Source organism: Protopterus annectens, chromosome 4.part0, assembly GCF_019279795.1.
Source record: "Protopterus annectens isolate FY-2018-M chromosome 4.part0, PAN1.0, whole genome shotgun sequence".
NCBI classification, from domain to species: Eukaryota; Metazoa; Chordata; order Ceratodontiformes; family Protopteridae; genus Protopterus; species Protopterus annectens.
Window position 1 is genome coordinate 568,704,152 of NC_056733.1, and position 19,639 is coordinate 568,723,790.

At 39.4% G+C, this 19,639-nt stretch overlaps 1 protein-coding gene across 1 annotated transcript in view; it reads left to right on the top strand.

The window, feature by feature from the left end:
* TRPV4 (transient receptor potential cation channel subfamily V member 4) overlaps positions 1-19,639 on the top strand; it is a 1,138,869-nt gene that overhangs the window by 837,028 nt on the left and 282,202 nt on the right. The window contains exons 6-7 of the mRNA XM_044068503.1: positions 8,295-8,593; positions 19,312-19,491. Of these exons, the coding sequence (XP_043924438.1) occupies positions 8,295-8,593; positions 19,312-19,491 (479 nt within the window). The remainder of the gene's footprint in view (positions 1-8,294; positions 8,594-19,311; positions 19,492-19,639) is intronic.

A 19,639-nucleotide genomic window follows, 5' to 3' on the forward strand; every position in this document is an offset into this window, starting at 1 on the left:
CCACCAGGGAGGCTCCATGCATCTTCCGACACCTGTCTAGAACACTCCAATGAAATGGTTCCTTGGAAGAGGTTGTGCAAGAGGAGGCACTTGGATTCCTCACAGGAGTCATTCACAGAAGACACCAATTTTGATGAAGGGGAAGGGTCCCCTGGATCACCACCTGAGGATGTCTCATTTAGAGACATCTTAAGAGTTCCTTCACTAGAAAGGTGGTTGATCTTCCCAAACCCCTTCCCAAGAGGAATCTGTGTTTTGGAAGCCTTCGAGCCTGGATTATTTACGTCTTGGTTTATCCCCCTGTAGATGAGCTTATAAACCTTGCCTCCTGCAGGACATGTAAGGAACCAGACTTTCTGGAACCGATCCCCAGACAAATTTTTGAGCACCCCCTCTGACAGACAGTACTGGACCAAGGGAATCACTGTAAATGCCATGGTTGTTGCGGCAGCCACTAAAAATTGCTGGCTGAACAGAGCTCCACTGTCCATTCCCCTAATAGGGAGTCTGTGGCATTGGACAGGTTTGGGAAGTGAGTGTATGCTTCAGTGACCTTTGCTTTATGCTTGTTGAACTACCTGGTACATTTCACTAGGTTACAGAGGGACTTAGTTAAGGAACTCTCTAACTCTACTCCTTGGTCCATGTCAGCAGAGGAAAAAGATGTCCTTTTCCTCAAGACTGTCCATCCATTACTAATGCATCCACGAGGTTAATCTTGCATGCTGCTGAAGGTTCCTCATGGGCTGCTGGTTCAGGCATAGCCATTAGGAGGCGTGCCTGGATGTGGTTGTGTAATTTTTTGTGGAGCCCTTCAAGGCATCATTCATCAGTGCTCCTTTTGATGGATCTTCTTTGTTTTGGTCATCCTTTAAAAAGACACTGTCCCACAGTGAGAAATATGGAAAGACCTTGTCTGTGGGAATCTGCCTTTCTACACTGCAGAGACCTTTTTCCTAGGAATCAATGCAGTAGTAAAAAGTTGTGGTTGATGAACTCTCAAGGACCTTTCAAAGAGTCATGTAGAGATTTTTCTACCAGAGGCAGAACGGGAATAACTACAATGGAAGATGCCACACATTCAGCAGAGGGAGTCCACATAATTAAGGGTCTCAAGATTCTTTTGCGGACAGATCCTTTCAGTGCTCCTGAAAGGTTGCCCGATTGTCCCTCTCTGGAGGCAGTCTGGGGGTGCTTGCCCTTGCACCTAAAAGCCTGGATAGCCATCACAAAAGATTCATGGATGCAAAGGATAATATCCAGAGGAATTACATTCCCCTTTTTACAAGTTCCCCAAAAGAAAAGAAAATGTCTCCCCCATGTTCCACCCAATCAGAGGGAGTTAGCTGCTTTAGAGTTTCAAAAGCTGCTGGACAAAAGAGTCATCCAAGAGGTCCCCAGACCAAAAAGGATGCAGAATCTACTCAAGCTTTTTCCTAGTGCCAAAGAAAACAGTCGACCTGAGACGTTTTTGGATCTCAGTTATCTGAACCAGTTTGTAAAGAATTCCAAATTCCAGATGATCATGGTTCAGTCGATTCTGCCTGTCCTGCAGAAGGACGACTGGATGTGCTCTATTGATCTTCAAGTTGGGTGCTATCACATCAAACTGAACAGCCGCTCTCGAAGCTACCTACACTTCTGGTTGGGAGCCCGTCATTATCAGTTCAGAGACCTGCCATTCAGTCTCACCACAGCCCCCAAGATGTTCAAATGCATGGCAGTGGTAGTTGCTCGGATTCAGAGTGTTTCCTTACTTAGTCGACTGGCTCCTTACCGCACTAACCAAGCATCTCCTGGAAAGAGCCAGGGATTATTTACCCTAATTATCCCACACCCTGGGAATTACAGTCAGTTTGGCCCAGTCACAACTTCAGCCATAGGGTTAAAGGATCATAGGAAGTTACTAGGCTAATGGCCCTAGGGCCCTTACAAGCCTAGCCAAGTTCTATCCTTATTTCAGTGAGTAGCATGAATTGTCCCTGTCCAAGAGGGACGCAGGTGGAACCCAAGGGATGAATTTACGGTTACCCATCCAATCATCCAGATTGCATTTGAAGAGGGCCAATATGGTGCTCTGTTAGACATGAAGTGGGAGTCCATTCCAAAAGTGTGGTAATCTCTTGGAGATAAATCTGTCCCTGAGCAGGTTCTGTTACTATCATACACCAGGTTAAGGTCTTTAGAGCAAGTAACCCTTGTACCATTTGATTTGTGGATATGCAGCCTTTCCAATAAAGCACAGTCATAGATTGCCTTATATGCAATACATAGATAGTCTCTCAGTAGTCTGTATGAAACAGAATAAAGTGACAGTGATTTCAGATGATCCACATAGGCCAGATGCTGAAGACCTTGAATTTTCCTTGTGAGGAACCTTTGTGGTTTCTCCAGTTACTACATGTTCTTGGAAAGGTACATACCAAAAAGAATGTTGTACTCAATTATTGGCCTGATCATGGAAGAGTGCAGAGAGGTTATAACTTCTTTTTTTCTGGATGCAGTGTCCTTACTTATGATCTGAGCAATATAGAATGCCCTTCTTACTGCTGTGGAGACATGGTGATCAAAGGTAAGGTGGCCATCAATGTGTGTGCCCAGGTCTTTCACCACTGAGTGCATACTTAGGATGTTGTTAATGCCATGGTAGTTAGTAGGAACATCGCACTTACCGAAAGCGATGATAATACATTTTTTTTTCCATTGAGTTTAAGACCATGCCTTTGGCACCAATCATTTGTTTTTGTAAGACCCTCTTGTAGGATGTGGATATTGTTTGGAGAGTCTATGACCACTCCCAGTTGCAGTCATCAGCAAACTTTGTCAGCCATAGACCACTAGTTTTAGCTTGTACTTCATAGAAATGGATTCCAAACAGTAGAGGTCCCAGAACTGATCCCTGTGGAACACCACTGTTTACAGGTCTGCTGTTGGAGGTGGATTCCCATATTTTGACTATATGGGTTCAATCATTGAGTCAGTTAGTGATCCATCTAATGATATATAGGTTGATACCTAATTGGTTGAGTTTGTCAGTGATGCTTGAGTGAGGGATAGTGTCATGCACAGTTCAAGTCTTGGAGTTTATAGGGCTTGTCTGGATGCAGTCAGTTATCTAGCTCTGCTGCCTCTAAATAGAATTCTTACTTTGAAATCACTTGTCAGGCAGGTTCTTTCTCATCTTTCTCCCCCAGCAAAAATGGTACTCAAGGCACTATGGTTGATGGCTGCTGCAATAACTTTAATACCCATCTTCGTATGAGAATTCTTCAATGGACTCTAGCAGTGCAATGGTCTTTTCATTGACATTCCTTATGACATCCAATAAAATTATCTTGGGTTTGCAGAAAATCCCTGCTCTGGTGGATACACTCCAAAGAGTTTTCTCTTGGATGTTCATTTGTTCTTTCTCCCCTGAATGCCACATTGATCATAGGTACATAGGTATATATAGGTACATAGTTACATAGGTAGGTACTAGGCTATCGGCCCAAGGGCATACGTAAGCCTAGCCAACAAGGTTCCCTGGCTTACGCCACCCAAGTAAGTTATTTTCCTGTGCCACTGTTGAGCAGAGACACAGAAGTGATCCCCGGGGTGTATTTCCTATTTCCCATCCACTCATCAAGATTTTTCTTGGAAGAGTGCTACTGAAGAACTTTGCTTGACATAGATGGGTAGCCAGTTCCAAAGTATGGGAAGTCTCTGGGACAGGAATCTATCCCTCCAGTTTGTCCTGTTTATTGTGGTGACAAGGTTTAGGTCCCTAGACCGTGTAGCTCGGAGGGATTGGGATTTCTTTAGGTGTAGCATGTCCAACAGCTCTGGGTTTGACATAGCTTTATATGTTAGGCAGAGATCATCTCGGAGTAGGCAATATGCTACGGAGTAAAGCTGGAGTTTTTTGAGGCGGTCAGTGTAGGGCATTTGTTTGAGGCCAGTAATCCTCTTTGTGAGGTACTTCTGTGGCCTTTCCAGCTGCTGCAGATGTCTTGTGAGGTACATTCCAAAAGGGGCGTTGTACTCTATAATGGGTCTAATGAATTTCAAGTAGATGGGAACAATGACCTCTTTTTTCCTGGATAAGAACCCTTTTATGATGAGGTGTGCCACATAGAAGGACTTCCTGACTACTGTGGCGATGTGACTATCAAAGGAGAGACTGCTGTCCACCTGGGTCCCAAGGTCTCTTATCACACATTTGGTGTTAAGTAGATTGCTGCCTATGTGGTAGTTCATGGGTACAGAGGTTTTACCAAAGGGGATGATACTGCACTTTCTGGCATTGAGCTTGAGGCCATGGCTCTGACACCAGGCATCTGTCTCAGCGAGGTCCTTCTGTAGGATGACCACATCATTTGGGGACTTGACTATGGCTCCTAGTTTGCAGTCATCTGCGAACTTCATTAGCCAGAGGCCTTCTGTGTTAACCTGTACTTCAGAGAAGTAGATACCAAACAGGAGAGGTCCCAGGACGGAACTCTGTGGTACTCCACTTGTCACTGCTTTGAGGTCAGATTTGGAGTCTGCAACTTTTACAGTTGGGATTCTGTCAGTGAGTCAGTTGGCAGCCGATCTTGTGATGTAGGGATTTATACCTAGTTTAGTGAGTTTAGCTGTAATTCCAGAATGGGGGATGGCGTTGAAAGCTTTGGCGAGGTCAAGATAGGCTCTGTGAACCACCTTACCCTCATCTACGGCTTTGGTGACTGCCTGAAAGAAGTTGATCAGGTTCAGGAGGCATGATCTGCCTTTCACAAACCCGAACTGGGTGGGATCCAGAGTTTTGAGGTTACCAATGTCTTTGTTTATGAGTTCCATGATGATATGTTCCATGGCCTTGCAGACCAGGCTTATCAGGCTAATAGGTCGATAGTTCCTGGGATCAGTTGTGGCTCACCCTTTGTGCAGTGGGATAACTGTTGCTGTGCATCATTCAGTGGGCACAAAGCCTGATGCGAGGCTATTATTGAACATGGTGCTTAAGTGGGGAGACAGTTCGTTCTGAAGTTCATGTAAAACGCAGCCTGGGATGTTGTCCAGTCCCATGGATGCTGTGTTTTTGGCTTTATAGAGTGCAGCTTTTACCTGCATAGTTGTGATTACAGGGACTGTGCATTCTTCCTGTAAAGATATGGGCCCTGTAGGGGGTGGGGGTAAAGTTAGCTGTAGGGGGTGGGGGGGGGGGTAAAGTTAGCACTGAACCTATCTGCCAGGATGTTGGCAATATCAGTTGGACGCCTCCCAATTGGGTGGGGTGGAGGTCATTACTTGGGATGGACAATTTAAGGCACTTGGTCTTCAGAAGAAATGTCCTGGAGGTGAGAGCGGTATTTCTAGCATTGCAGACCCTTCAGAGCTGTCTTCTGCTAGGAGCTATTGCTGTTCAAACGGACAACATGTCAGTAGTTTGGTACATCAACAAAAGGGGGGAACCAGATCCTTTCCCTTGTGCCAAGAAGCAATAGAGTTTGGCAGTGGGCAATCTCCTTCATCCGCTTTCTTGTAGCGACACACATACCAGGGAAGTCCAACATCTTAGCAGACAAGCTCAGCAGGACAATCCTGATGCCTCATGAATGGTCCCTCTATCAGTCAGTGGCAAATATGATCTTCCATAAATGGGGGCAACCATGCTGCGATCTATTTGCCTCTCCCCTCAACAACAAATGCAGCACATTCTTTACCCTAATTCCCCCTTGGAGACATTCAGCGAGAGATGCTCTAGTCTGTTTGCCCTCCCCCAATCTCTTTTATGCTTACTCTCCCCTGCCTCTAATCCCCATGTTTCTTCAGAATGCGCACTGGTTGAAGAGCAAAGTAATCCTCATTGTTCCCTATTGGCCTCAGCAAGTGTGGTTCCTCTTCCTAAGATCTCACCTAGTATATCCTCCTTGGACACTGGATCCCAGTCCAGACCTTCTGTCACACCCGTCAGGGAGGATTCATCCAGATGTTATAGGCCGCAAATTGACAGCATGGTTTCTCGAATTCCAATGGTGGCTAGACATTCCAGACTTTCATCCCCAGTTCACCAAATTCTTTTTTTTGGCCCACAAGTCTTCGACTAAGAAGATTTATAAGAGCAAATGAAAGAGGTTTTCCTTTTGGCCTCATCAGAGAGAGTTGGATCCTTTCACGGCTCCTCTTCCAGCTGTCTTAGATTTCTTGGCCTCCGTTTTTCAAAATGGGACAAGCTTCTCCATCATCAAAATTCAGTTAGCAGCCATCTCCAACTACCACATTGGAGATAACGTTTCTCCTTTAGCGTCATCTAAATTGTGTAAGGCCTTTCTAAAAGGTATTTTTTTACATAGACCTCCAATTCAGGATCCCACTCCACCTTGGGACCTGACTTTGGTATTACAGACTTTGCTACATTCACCTTTTGAGCCTTCAGCTAAAGCAGACCTTAAGTTTTTGTCTTGGAAAACATTTTTTTCTGGTGACTATCACATCAGCAAGTTGAGTGTCTGAACTCCAAGCATTCTCTTGAAAACCACTGTATTTGATTTTTCTTATGGATAGAGTTACGTTGCGCACTAATCCTTCTTTTCTAGCAAAAGTTGCTTCTTTTATGGATAGAGTTACGTTGCGCACTAATCCTTCTTTTCTAGCAAAAGTTGCTTCTGAAACAAACATCAATCAAGTGATCAGTTTACCAGTTTTATTTTCCAAATTTGACAATAAATGAGAATATACCCTTCATCTTTTAGATTTCCATAAGCAACGTCACTTTTCTCTTCACAGGACTAAGTTATTTAGGAAAACTGATCAAGTGTTTGTCTCCTTCTCTAGTAATAAGATGAGAAGTCCAGTCCCAAAAACTACACCAGCCAAATGGATAACAGATTGTACTTCCTACATTATACCTTGCCAAGACAACCAAAAGCTCACTCAACTAGGTCAATGGCTACATCAGCTGCCTTTTGGGCTAGAGCCACCATTGATGACATTTGTGCAGCTACCACGTGGTCTAATGCTAATACTTTTATTTCTCATTGCAGATTGCATAGCATCTCCAGAAACAGAGCAGCATTTAACACCCTTCCATGAGGGCCACCCAAGGTTACCGTAGCTGGGGAGTCTGTCCCATTCTTTGAGGAATGAGTGAGAATGACAACATCAGATATAAAAATTATGTACTCACCATAACTATGCATCTGTGGTGTTCATTTTCATTCTTCCTCAACTTCCCTCTCACCTTCCCTTATCCATATCTTTGGGAGAGACCTAACGAATTGTTGATAGGACCCATAGTTCCTTTTTCAGCTCCTGCTCTTTCGGTTATCACTTTTCTGTCATAGCTATGTTGAGATAACTTGTTGTGATATTGTATAATAGCAGCAAACTCGATCTGAGGTAACACAGTGGTCAGGGGCATTATGGGTAAGGCAGGAGCTCAGGAGTCTGTTCCTAGATAGTGGACGGGTAGAATCTGAGGATCAGATCCAAACCTGTTCATTGCGGGAGAATGAAAATTGACAGCACAGATGCATAGTTATGGTGAGTACATAATTTTTATTTTCATTTTTGCGGTAGTAGGCAGCAGAGCCTATGAAGGCAATGAATATTTCTATCAAGATGAAAATGCTGAACATTTCTTCATTGTGATGATTTCTGAACACACTACATCTTTTCTTATGCTCAGGGTAGTCAGATTGCAAGCCAACATTTGGCATTAAAAATGTTTGCTTTTTTTCTTTGTATCTCAGCTTTAACTCTTAATTTATCTTTCTCTGTTCCCCTTCTTCAGGTCTGTCACTGTTATCTGCAGTAACCTTGCATCAGGTTTGTTTTGTCATCAGTTCTGGCTAAGTGTGATCCCTTGTGCTATCCTTCATTACATAACATGTAATATGCTATATGTAAGAAGTGTCAGTTTAAGCCAGATAAGTGACAAGTGTGTCTGTTGTGTTTCTATATATATGTATGTATGTATGAGTTTAAATCCTGTAATTCTATATTTTTAATGCTACCCGTTTATTCTGACCGATTTTACCCTGACATGCTGATTCATGTTTTGCATGACATTGATCTTTGTCATAGGCGAAGAGGGGCCATGGACTAATTTACTAAACAAGTTAACAAATGAATAAATAAAACTGAATTTGCTTTTAAGAAAATATGACTTCATGTATCTACTGTTACAGCAGTATGTAAATACTTCCCCATGTTTTAGTGAAAATGCTTTTCAAACTGCTTTTCCATAAAAATCACTTAATGTTTCATCTGTAAAAGGCAGCCATGTCAGTTGCTTATTTTTTAAAATGGCTTGTGTTCTGTAATTTCAGGTGAATTACCACTATCTCTTGCTGCCTGTACAAACCAGCGTGACATGGTATGCTACCTCACCGAGAACCCACATAAGAAAGCTGATATGCGTCGCCAGGATACGAGAGGGAACACCGTTCTTCATGCATTGGTTGCCATTGCTGACAACAAGAGGGAGAATACTAAATTTGTCACAAAAATGTATGACTTGCTGCTTATCAGATGTGTTAAATTCTTCCCAGATTGTAACCTGGAAGATATTTTAAATAATGATGGGCTGTCTCCACTCATGATGGCAGCCAAACTAGGCAAAATTGGGGTAAGAAAAATATAAAAGCTTACTGTCCTAGTGTATTGTTAAACTTACATGGGTAAATGTTGAACAAATTTCATTAGAAGCAGTTCCATCAGAAATGACGTGTTTAGTTGCCTTGTACCATATGGCCTTTTAGAACAGTGCATAAAATTCTGAACTGTCCAAAACCAGATTTTACTCATCATATGTTTTTGTATGTGGTTGTACAGTTTATTAAACACAATTAAAGTTGTTGTCATTTATGATTGTTTAATGCAGTTAAAAATCTGCTGAAAAGTGTGTCGACAAATCATAACTTAGCCATACTGAAACAAACCTTCTATGTCAGGTCCAGTGATACAGAGGGATAAAGCCACGGCTACTACCCAGGTGATCTGAGGTCAGTTAGTGGCTTTGACAAATGAGGATCGGTGTGCCGATCCTGGGGAAGGGAGCAGGACAGAGAAGGCTGCATACTGTTGAGAACGGACAGTATAAATGTGCTTGCTTGGGTATGGGTTTTCCTCTTATGTACCCTCATGGCTGCCCAAATGAAGGCCCTCTCCAGACAGCTTTCACCTATATCTGATTTGGGGGAGGACTGATTGGTGGGAGGCCTGGTTCAAAAAGAGCATAGTATGTGCTCAAAAGGTTCTTTTTTTCATTGATAAATCTTAGGTTATGGTCAAGAACTACAGGAGGGGTCAGTGCTGTGCTTATCTGTTCAGTTTATGTTTATCGGGTATCAACATTCAGTCAGACATTTTACATTTTCTATGTGCTGGTGATCTGAATCTTGGAAAATATATTACAAATTTAAATGATTATGGTAAACTTCATTTTTGTCTAGAACAACACATATGTACAGATATTTCAGGCATGGGCAATGATGCCCTTTTAGCTTGCCAATAAACCAAACAGTTATTCCCATAATAAGAGTCCAGGTTGTTCTTAAAAACAACTAAACTAGTGCTTGCTTTAATGTAATTTGGTGGTCTGTTGCATGCATCAGCTGCTCAGTCAGAGAGCCAACTAGTGCACTTCTCATTCCTATAGGATCTTTTTCGTAGGTTTTGGATGATTCTCTTCTACCTTTTGATAACCCCAAACATTCCTTGAGGTAGTGGTCTCTAAATGACCCATATACCTGAATAGGATCTCCTCTTAAATTTCTATATGAGACAGCGTGTAAGTTCAGAATTTTTAGTCTTTCATAATAACTTAAATTTTCACATTCATGGATGCCTTCGGTATAGTTTCGCTGTACTCTTTCCAGTTTACTAATGTTTGCTTTCTTATAAAGTTTCCATATTGTTATTCCGTACTCAAGTTTTGGTCTAATGTAACTAAAAAAAAAAAACTACTTCATCATTTCTGATTTCCTAAATGTTGTATATCTTTTAATACACCCTATATTTCTATAACTATTATTAATCAGCTGGATGATATGATTAGAAAAACATCAAAGCTGGATATATCCATATACCCAATTTGTTAAGTGAATTTACATTTTCAATTACTGCGTGCTATATTATATATACACCTTTTAATTTATGTCTCCCAGATCTCATATGCTTTGTTTTTGATGTATTTATCAGCATATTATTCTCCTGTGCCCAAATGGCCAATTTATTCAAGTTCTTTTGCAGACATGCTCTGTCTGTAACACATGTAATCAGTTTACCTATTTTCAAGTCATCTGGATACAGACTGTAGAATAAAATATAGGTCGGAAAGATGCAACTTAAACAAGTATGGGCCTGGAACAGAGCCCTGTGGCACTTCCTGACTGTAACCTCAACTGTCACCTGTCCAGTTTCTGTATGATACTTACCATTTCTTATTTGTAAGTCAAACAGCTGTCCTACTAATCAAAAATGCATCATTAACTAGTTGTTCTAATTTATTGATTAGTGTTTTGTGGATGACCTTATCATATGCTGAAGTTAAATCTATATAAATGAAATCACATCTCAAGTTTTCATTCGTAGCTGTTATTATACATCATATCACAGGTAGTAGTAGATCTGTTTTCAACATATACAGTGCATACTGATATATGGTTTCAAGTCCCATCCTTTCCAGTTCTGGCAATAATTTATCCAAACTAGCTTTCACCATTATTTCCCACAATAAGAAAGTAAACTTATGGGTCTGTATGACTCTGGGTTTGTCCTATCCCTCTTTCTCTTAAAGATGGGTTTAATAAGTACATGTCTCCAATCTTGAGGAATCTTCCCCCTACTTAAATGACCTAGTGAATAACAGATATAATGGTAGTGCAGATTCAAAGTGTTCTCAGGTCAGTGTTACTAATTTCATCTCTTCTGTGTGCTTTGTTTGGATCCAGTTTTCATAGCTCTTTTTCAATATAATCTAATTTGATTTCAATATCTGAGCTTACCTGTATATTACTAGGACAATTTATCATTCCCTTTGTGGATCCAAACTGCTCTCCATAAAATGTGTTTTTTCAAGAGGATAAGGAAATAACTGAGATAACATGACCTTTTTAAAAAGTGATATTGTGTGGGTTACAGGGCCTGTTTCTCTTCCATGAGTCAGCCAGAGTGTCATATTTACTGGCTTTCAATACTCTGCTGCTTTGTCAAGCTGCTATCGGTGATTTTATCAGGTTTATTTGCCTTCAGACTGTAAAAGGATTAATAGGTTTATCGCCCTAGGAGGAAGAAAATGTAGCTTTATATGACAGAACAAATTTAATTTTAGCCTGATTTACTGTGATCTCAACTGGTATGAAATAACAAAAAAATAGCTACAGGTGCCTTGTTTTGTGTGCTTACCTTGGCAGAAAACTTTCAAACCTAATAGGTGACGTGATGCAACAAGGGAGGAAATTCCTAATGAATATATCTCAACACTTAATTTTGCTTCAGCATAATGCAGATTAAAACCCACAAAAACGACCACTCAGGAACGTAAAATAAAAAATCGAACCTCGAAACGATCCAAATGCTGCCAAGGACTAAGGAACCAAAACAAGTATATAAAAAGAATTTTTTTATTAATAAAATTAATTAAAATTAAGTGCTTTTATTCGTTCTAATGATGGATATTTTCAGAAGGCAAACACAATAAAAAACACCCACAAAAGCTGTCTGCTTATCTGCAAACAGGAAAAGGAAATTAAGTAACCTCGCAACAGACCGCCAAAAATTTTACAGGGATAGCAACGAAAGACTGAGCTAACTCAAAATTTTGAAGCTCTGTATCTTAATTCACTAGTTAGTGATAAAGTTTCATTAATTCCCTGTGGGGAGGTGGTGTTTAACCTTACTTGCCACTTATTAATGTTGTTTGCAGATAAGCAGGTAGCTTTTGCATGTGTTTTTGTATTCTGAAGACGTTTATCATTAGAACAGCACAAAGTGCTTAATTTTAATACATTTTTTAATAAATGTTTTATTTTTATACACTTACTTTGGTTCCTTAGTCTTTGGCAGCATTTGGAGCAGTTCAAAGTTTGATAGTGCAGACTACGGAAGCTGACTAGTATGGAAGTGCCACAGAGGGGCAGAGACTGCCAAGTCATACTTTATTAATTTGTAAAAACATGCGGAGCATCTTCTAGGGAGGAGAATGTACTCTGGGGAAAGGAGCTGTTATGTTTAGCGTGCACTTGTCCTTTACGCGGTTACACGAGTAGTTGAATAGCAAACTAGCTATTTGTTAAATCATTTCATTCCTTAAAGCCTTCGTAGTTTTCTTTTTATGAATTCTTGTACTCCGAGAAACCCAAGTGCTTAAAGTGATGCCCCCTACCACATGCAGTGTTGTTATTTAAGGCTGTTATATCTGGTAACCATTTGGTATTATGAGCGCTAGTCCTGGAATAGTGAGATTGAATTAGCAAAAATGCAGTGTGACAAACATAAAGTTCAAGATTGCTCATTCTTGGAGTATTCCCTTTTTCTCTGTGCTGTGTCTGTCATGGAGTTGATATATATATATATATATATATATATATATATATATATATATATATACATAACTTCTGAGGGTGTGGTGCTTGCCTACCACATTGGGAAATGCTTACCTCCTGCAAAGATTGAAGACGAGCATTGTTCAGCTATTACTGTTGTTCATTTTTGTACCTCTTTTGTAATTCCAAGACTCCCATTTATGGGAGAGAGCGATTGGTGTTATGGTTAAGATGCTAACCTCAAGAGATGCAAAGTACAAGATTCGATTCTGACCTGTAGTTATTAGCTGAGTTTATAATAGTCTGCAGTCCTTTAGCCTACTAGAAATAAAGTAATGATTAATTAGAGTATACATATGGATTTTGCATGACCAGCCTTATCTATTAAGTTGTAGTGGCAATGAAACATCCAAGTACTTAACAGTGTATACCTCAGTAGTCTGTCCTAGTACCTGCACAGTTTAGTTTTTGTATGGCACCGTTATAAGTGAGTAAACAGAACTGTTATTACACACAGAGGTTTAAGAGTGTAAACTGCTGATGGATTTCATCCTATAGCCCAGGAACTGGTTCCCTTAGTCATCATTTCTAGATTGTGTTAGTCATAGTAAGTCACTTAACCAGACCAGTGCTACTAGGCTGCCACACAGAGCTTGGGCTTGTATCTAGGAAGCCTTATCCTGTTAACAAATAATTAACAACAAGATCGATAAAATAGTTTATAGGTAGTAACCATGAATGATGTGGTAAATAATAATGAACCTGTCAGACACCAGAAGTTTGATCGGATGGCCCCGTCAACTTTAATTAAAAGACAAACTATATTTAATTAGTTAATAGATGATGATTAACATGATAATAATGATGATGGTGATAATATTAATAACAGCTGCATCTTAGCTAATGGATGAAAATTGATGGCATAGTATAAATTAAGGGTAAATGTTAGAGTTGTAGCTAGGGTGGGGTGAAGGGGGCAGCCTCCTGGGCTCAAGGTGTTATGGGGTGCGAATGGCATGTACTGATCAGTCACCAGTGCAGTAACGGCATTTAGACATGAGCGCCAGTACTGCACTTGTGGTCAGAGCTGAAGAGCTTTAATGCTTCATGTTCTAAGTCTGCAAGTGCAGCAAGTGGTTTGCTGCAGAGTTTGAAGGGGAAAGAATTTATATATTTATTTGTAGTGAAGGACAAGAGGACTTTTATTTTTTAATCCTCCACTTGAAGTTGAAGAGTGTGCCAGATCACAGAAAAGACATAAAAGGATTTCTAGGGTGTTTCAGACGATAAAAAAGTAAACTTAATATGGGTGTAGATTATTCATTGATGATTGAGAGGTTAAAAGTTAATGTATACTATCTGCTTCTACCAGGTGATGGCGGAGAGGTAAAGGTTCAAGTCCATTGCCTGTTTATATCAAATCAGATATATTGTAATAGTTATTTCCAAAGTACAGTTTATTTAGGCAAGTATATTGAGCAAACAAAACATCTATTTTCTTTTCCTCATCTGCAAAAAGCATTTAAGTTGTGTCATTGTAAATCCTACAAAGGACTCTATTACATCTCATTAGGTTCCACTCAGCTGACGCTTCAGCCGTTCTAATCAGTGACGTGTGGCTTCAACCAGATGCAGATAACAAAAAGTTGCAGGGTGAAGACCCCCTCCCTTCTTATGTATTTTAAGTCTGGAATTGCACAACAATGGGGAAAAATGAAAAGCTCAGAAACTGTGAACCTCTGTCAGTGCACTGATAGAAACCACACTGACAGTGATTGCCAGTATAAGACAGTGATTGACAAGCTCCAGCTTAGGATCTTTTATACATTTAAATGTTGCCTACATTACCCAAAGCAAAGTCATGCCATGGCTGTCCCTGTCAGAGTTATCTTGATTTCAGAAATGTCTATGTTCAGCACCCTAACAAGGCTCACATTATCCAAGACTTCAGTCTACTCCTTTTCCGGTACAAACGAAGTAATGCTTCCTCTCAAACTGTTGTACTACTTTTGCATTCAGCCCATAGTTATATATGTAGCTGAGTAATGGTGAGTCCTTATTATTTATGTGATAATCCAGTCATCCTTAGCATTTCATCTAGGTACCTGAAATAACAGTCTTGTTCTTAATTGATGAAAATGTACTGCATTTCCCTTTTGACATTTGGGTTTTGATTTCAGATCTTTTTCTTCTTTGTTACTTTTCCGTCATAATTCCTTCAAGAAGCCTGCTGGCATTCATTATATCTTTTGTTGTGTTATCCCTCTGTCTTCTCAGAAGCACTCAAATTCAATGAATAAATGTTATATCTTTTCTTTTTTGGAGTTTAAAATCTTGTGGCGTGTAAACATTTTTTTTATGTTTTACTTTGATTTAACTTCATAGTTATTTCCAGTTTTTATTTTATGCTCTTGCTGACCCACTGAAGTAATTTCCCAACACAAACTCTGTAGTTTTAATACTTTTCTTATTTCTTTTTTCCTTCTTAGGAGTGTGCAACATGTTTGCTTTCAAAGTTTTTAACACATTTTCTGTTAAATACTAGTCTCATTGTTTACATTAAACTCATATGAATTTATTTATATAGAAACATTTCCTTGACCTTCCCTTTCCTTTTTAATCTATCCACATACCACTTCAACAATTTTCTTTAAAAACTGCAACCCCCTTTAAAAGTTTAACACGTAAAAGCATGGTTAAATAGCCTTTTCCAAAATACCTACTCAGATATGGTTACAACTTGTGCTTATGCATTGCATGATTTTGTAGGAAAATCCTATTGTATGTAAAACATAAATTATTGTTAAAATGCTGTCCCCGAACATGCAGTTTAAATAACCGTTATTCTTTTATTTCCTGATGTTTCAGCAACATCCGCTGCAGTGGGTCCCTGTTTTGTCAAAAGTGTTTAACATACTCCTGAGATTTGTGTAACCACAGGTAGAGCTGTACTAAGCAAGGATACGCAGGGTGTTTGCTCTCGGCGTGCGGACTGTGCAAGTCTTACCTCTTGCAACTAATGCAGAAGTGAAGAGCATCACAGAATAAAGATTTACAACATAAAATACATGTCCAGTCCATTAGTCTAAATTCAGATCATTCTAAGTATTGTAGTAGGCACAGGTAATATAGGTATTTCACTAAGATCTAATTTGAATTTTCTTTGGCCTTGGTTTTGTAGCATCATGCCTCTTCTCTCCCATAGAAATACTAGCCATAACTATTATAAATAAATAATTACTGCTCACAGATATATCCACATAAACAAGACAGCATCAACGTACAGAATCAGTTGCATAACATGGCATACACAGTTATATGCAATGTGTTTTCTTGGTCTTTCATCTTTATTTTGCTGCATTAACAAGAGGAGACTGCAATTTGAAGATACAACACAGTTGAAAAAACGTTCACAGTTGTTTTATATTCAAAAAGACAAAAAGTGTACATTCCTTTAGCTACAAGAACAATACTGTAATTGCAGATGAGCAAGAGAAGAAATAAATATATTTTAACTATTTTAACTGTTTCATTTAGCCTGCTATTACCCCCTGGCTTCATGTGTTGTATTATTAGAAATGTTAACCTTAATTATTCCCGAATGTCCACAGGACTAGTGGAATCAACCTTCAGCAAAAGGAAATAATTAATAATAAACTCAGAAGAATATGTAGGAGTAGCAGGGGAGCAACTAAACTAGTTCTGCTTTCAGTGAATCTCATTTGTTATTAAAGCTGCCACCTATGTTTTTTTTTCTAGACTATCCGAAATCAAACTGATTGTTTTGTAGTCCAGAAAACACTGTACAAACTCGGGTATTATGTTTGAAAAAACAAAAAGAATATTGGAGTTTGTTAAAAGGGCAGATTCTCTATGCTTTTCTTTAATAAAAAAAAAAAATAAAAAATAAAAAAAAAAAGCGTTACAAACCAGGAAAAGAGGACATTCCTGCCCCCATGTGCTTACACAAAATGGTTGGAAAGCGGGTGGAGAGGGGGGTGGGGATGGTTGGGGTTATGGGAGGTACGACGGATATGGCCTTGGACCATTTTCCTTCACAATGAAAGATGACAACTCTATTTATTACTGCTTGTAGTATATACTTTGCTTCCATATTGCTATCTGTCACCAATACCTTCCATAATAATACTTGGCATGCGTAAAGGGAGCGATCACTGCAGAGAAGTGGCATTTACTCTACTGTAGTAAGTGTGCCTGAGTGATGGTCTAGTGTAGAAGTTGCTGTGAGTTAACAGTGTTTTGCAGATGGGAAACTTGAAGAAAGAGTACCTTTATTTTGTATTTATTTCTTTATATGTTATTGGTCATCCATTTGGATCTTATTTCTGTGACTGAATCACAAGGACCATGAGTAAGGTTATATATTCAAGTATGTACAGGATCAAAGTACACTGATTATTAAAAAACATCTAAGTTGTAGTGATGTAAGAGTGTAAGCCATGTTCTTTACAGTTACATCAGCACTCAGTATGTGGAGAGCTGCGTCTCCAACACTCAACTAAAATATTCTAACCCTGGGGTTACACAACCCAGGGGAAAGGAGGAATACTTTATTACAAAAACCAAGTATTTCTTTTCTCCACCTTATCTAAATTTTGTCCTTAGGTTGTAGTGTCACAGTCCCCTACACGACAAGTGCTTGAGGCTTGCTGTTGGATACACTTATGTATTGCCTCACTAGAGTATTACACTAAAGGGCACTGGATCCCCTGTTGGTTTTTGTGGCACCATGCCAGATACAGTTCATATAAATGCATTTGATAAATGTATTCTATGTAGCTACATGCTTTAAAAAGACACACACACACACACACACACACACACACACACACACACACACACTGTCTCTCTCTCTCTCTCTCTCTCTGTCTGTGTCACACACACACACACACACACACACACACACACACACACACACACACACACACACACACACACACACACACACACACACCTAATGGCAATTTAGAGGAAACCCCTTCATCTGTAGCATCTTTCAAATGCTTAAGGAAATTGGAGTGCCTGGCAAAACTGTCAAGAATGAAGATAACTGCTACACCACTGTGTGCATGCTTTACCATATTAATTGTCCTTTGATTGTAGTGAAGCATTGTGGCTTACTTGTTTTGTACAAACAAATAATATGTGGAAAACTGTAGACAAAAGTCATTTTTGTTACTGGAATTAATCTGTTTTTACAGACTTTCGCCTTGACTTTTTTTTCATTTTTGATGCATTTAATTACCTTATTAACTTCTGATATGTTACATGCTGTGTTTGGAATATTAACCAAAGAAATTTTGTGTGAAATGTCCAGGATCTATGTAACAAGATTTAGGATCTCTGTGAATATTTCATTGTGCTCTATTAGAATTGTTTCTGCTGTGCTTCTCTGACATAGTTGCAGTTGGTGTTCTTGTTGCAGTCTTGAGCCATGTATAGATGTTGTTAATGGTTAACTGATGTAATAAAGCAGCATACAGCTCTTTTTACATTAAAAGGCGATGCAGTGGTGCAGCGGTTAATGTTGCCTCACGGCAAGAGGTTTTCCAGTTTATTTCTTGGCTGGGGTGCCTTCTGTGCAGAGTCTGTATGTCCTCCCTGCGTTCACATGGGTTTCCTCCTACATTCCAAAGACATACATCTGAAACATTTGTCCCCAGGCCTTTGCTGAAGGCTCTGTCCTAGTCAAACTTTCCCGGTCAACAAATGTCAAATAAATAAAAAAATGAACTTGTCCAATGATGATAATTCGGTGAAAACGTTGCGTTCCTGTTATTTACCTGCTTCTTAAATACCAGTTAACTTACTAAATACGGTTGTACTTGTTGGTTTGTTAGTTGCTGTAAAGCTGTTGGGTAAGATGCAATTGTTGTATCTTTCGGCTTTTCCCGGTTAGAGGTCGCTACAGCGGAACTCCGGTCCGCTAATGATTGGCTGTAGATTTTTACATACCGACTTGTCAGGCCTGACGCACAACCTTCAACGAAGGTACATCCATTCATGCATGTCTCCACACAGAAGATGCTTTAGCTGAGAATCGAACAGGACAATGTCTTACTGTGAGGCGACAACGCTACCGCAGCACCACATTTAAAAATTTATTACTGTGCCAGTTTGTGTCATAGACTTATTTTTCAACCAGGAAAAATGAACAGAGTTCTGCCACAGTGTATTGTAATCCAGTATTTATATAGTTTTGCAGCTCTGAGTGTGAAATAATAGAAAAAGCTAGTGAGTATACAGGGCTACCCAGTAAAGATGTGACTTTGCAATTGTAGAAGTCAACGAGTTAGTTTCTTAAGTTCATAGGTCTCTTAACTTTAATAAAATATGTTTTTCTCAATATAAAGGCTTTTTACCACCAGAAAAAAAAGCCTGGATAATATGCAGTGCTCCAGTTTTTGTAAAGGTCCCCATAAATGTTATCCATAGTAGTATTCATTTCAGTGTGATCACAGCTGTTGCAAGCTTGGAATTCTGCAGATGAAAATTAAAATTAGGGAGACTGCACCACCCTGTGGACAAAAATGAGAATTGCATTTCTTTGCCATCCTTATTTAAGAAGACATTGATTAGGAAGTAATTCTAATTTTCAAAAATGCCTTGCAGTTTAAGAAAATGGGATAATTTAGGGAATATGCAGTATGAATTTGTGTTTTAACTGAGACAGACACTCGTAGTTATTACACAGTTTATTTATTTGGTTTGCATGTTATGTGAAACTTCTCTGCACTTTTTTTTGTGCGGCTAATAACTCTTCTCCATTTATTTACAGGTATTTCAGCACATTATACGCAGGGAAATAACAGATGAAGATGCTCGCCATCTTTCTAGGAAATTCAAGGACTGGGCATATGGACCCGTATACTCTTCACTGTATGACCTTTCTTCATTAGATACATGTGGGGAGGAGGCCTCTGTTTTGGAGATCTTGGTATACAACAGTAAAATAGAGGTAAAGCGATACATTTTGATAAGCCTTGCTAATAAAAATGCACAAAAAAAACAAAGGCTTGTAGATATACTAGTATGCATGTGTTATTAATGTCTTAAGTAAACTCTAAGTATAGTGTGGGTTTCTGCACCCAGGTCTTTTGAACATT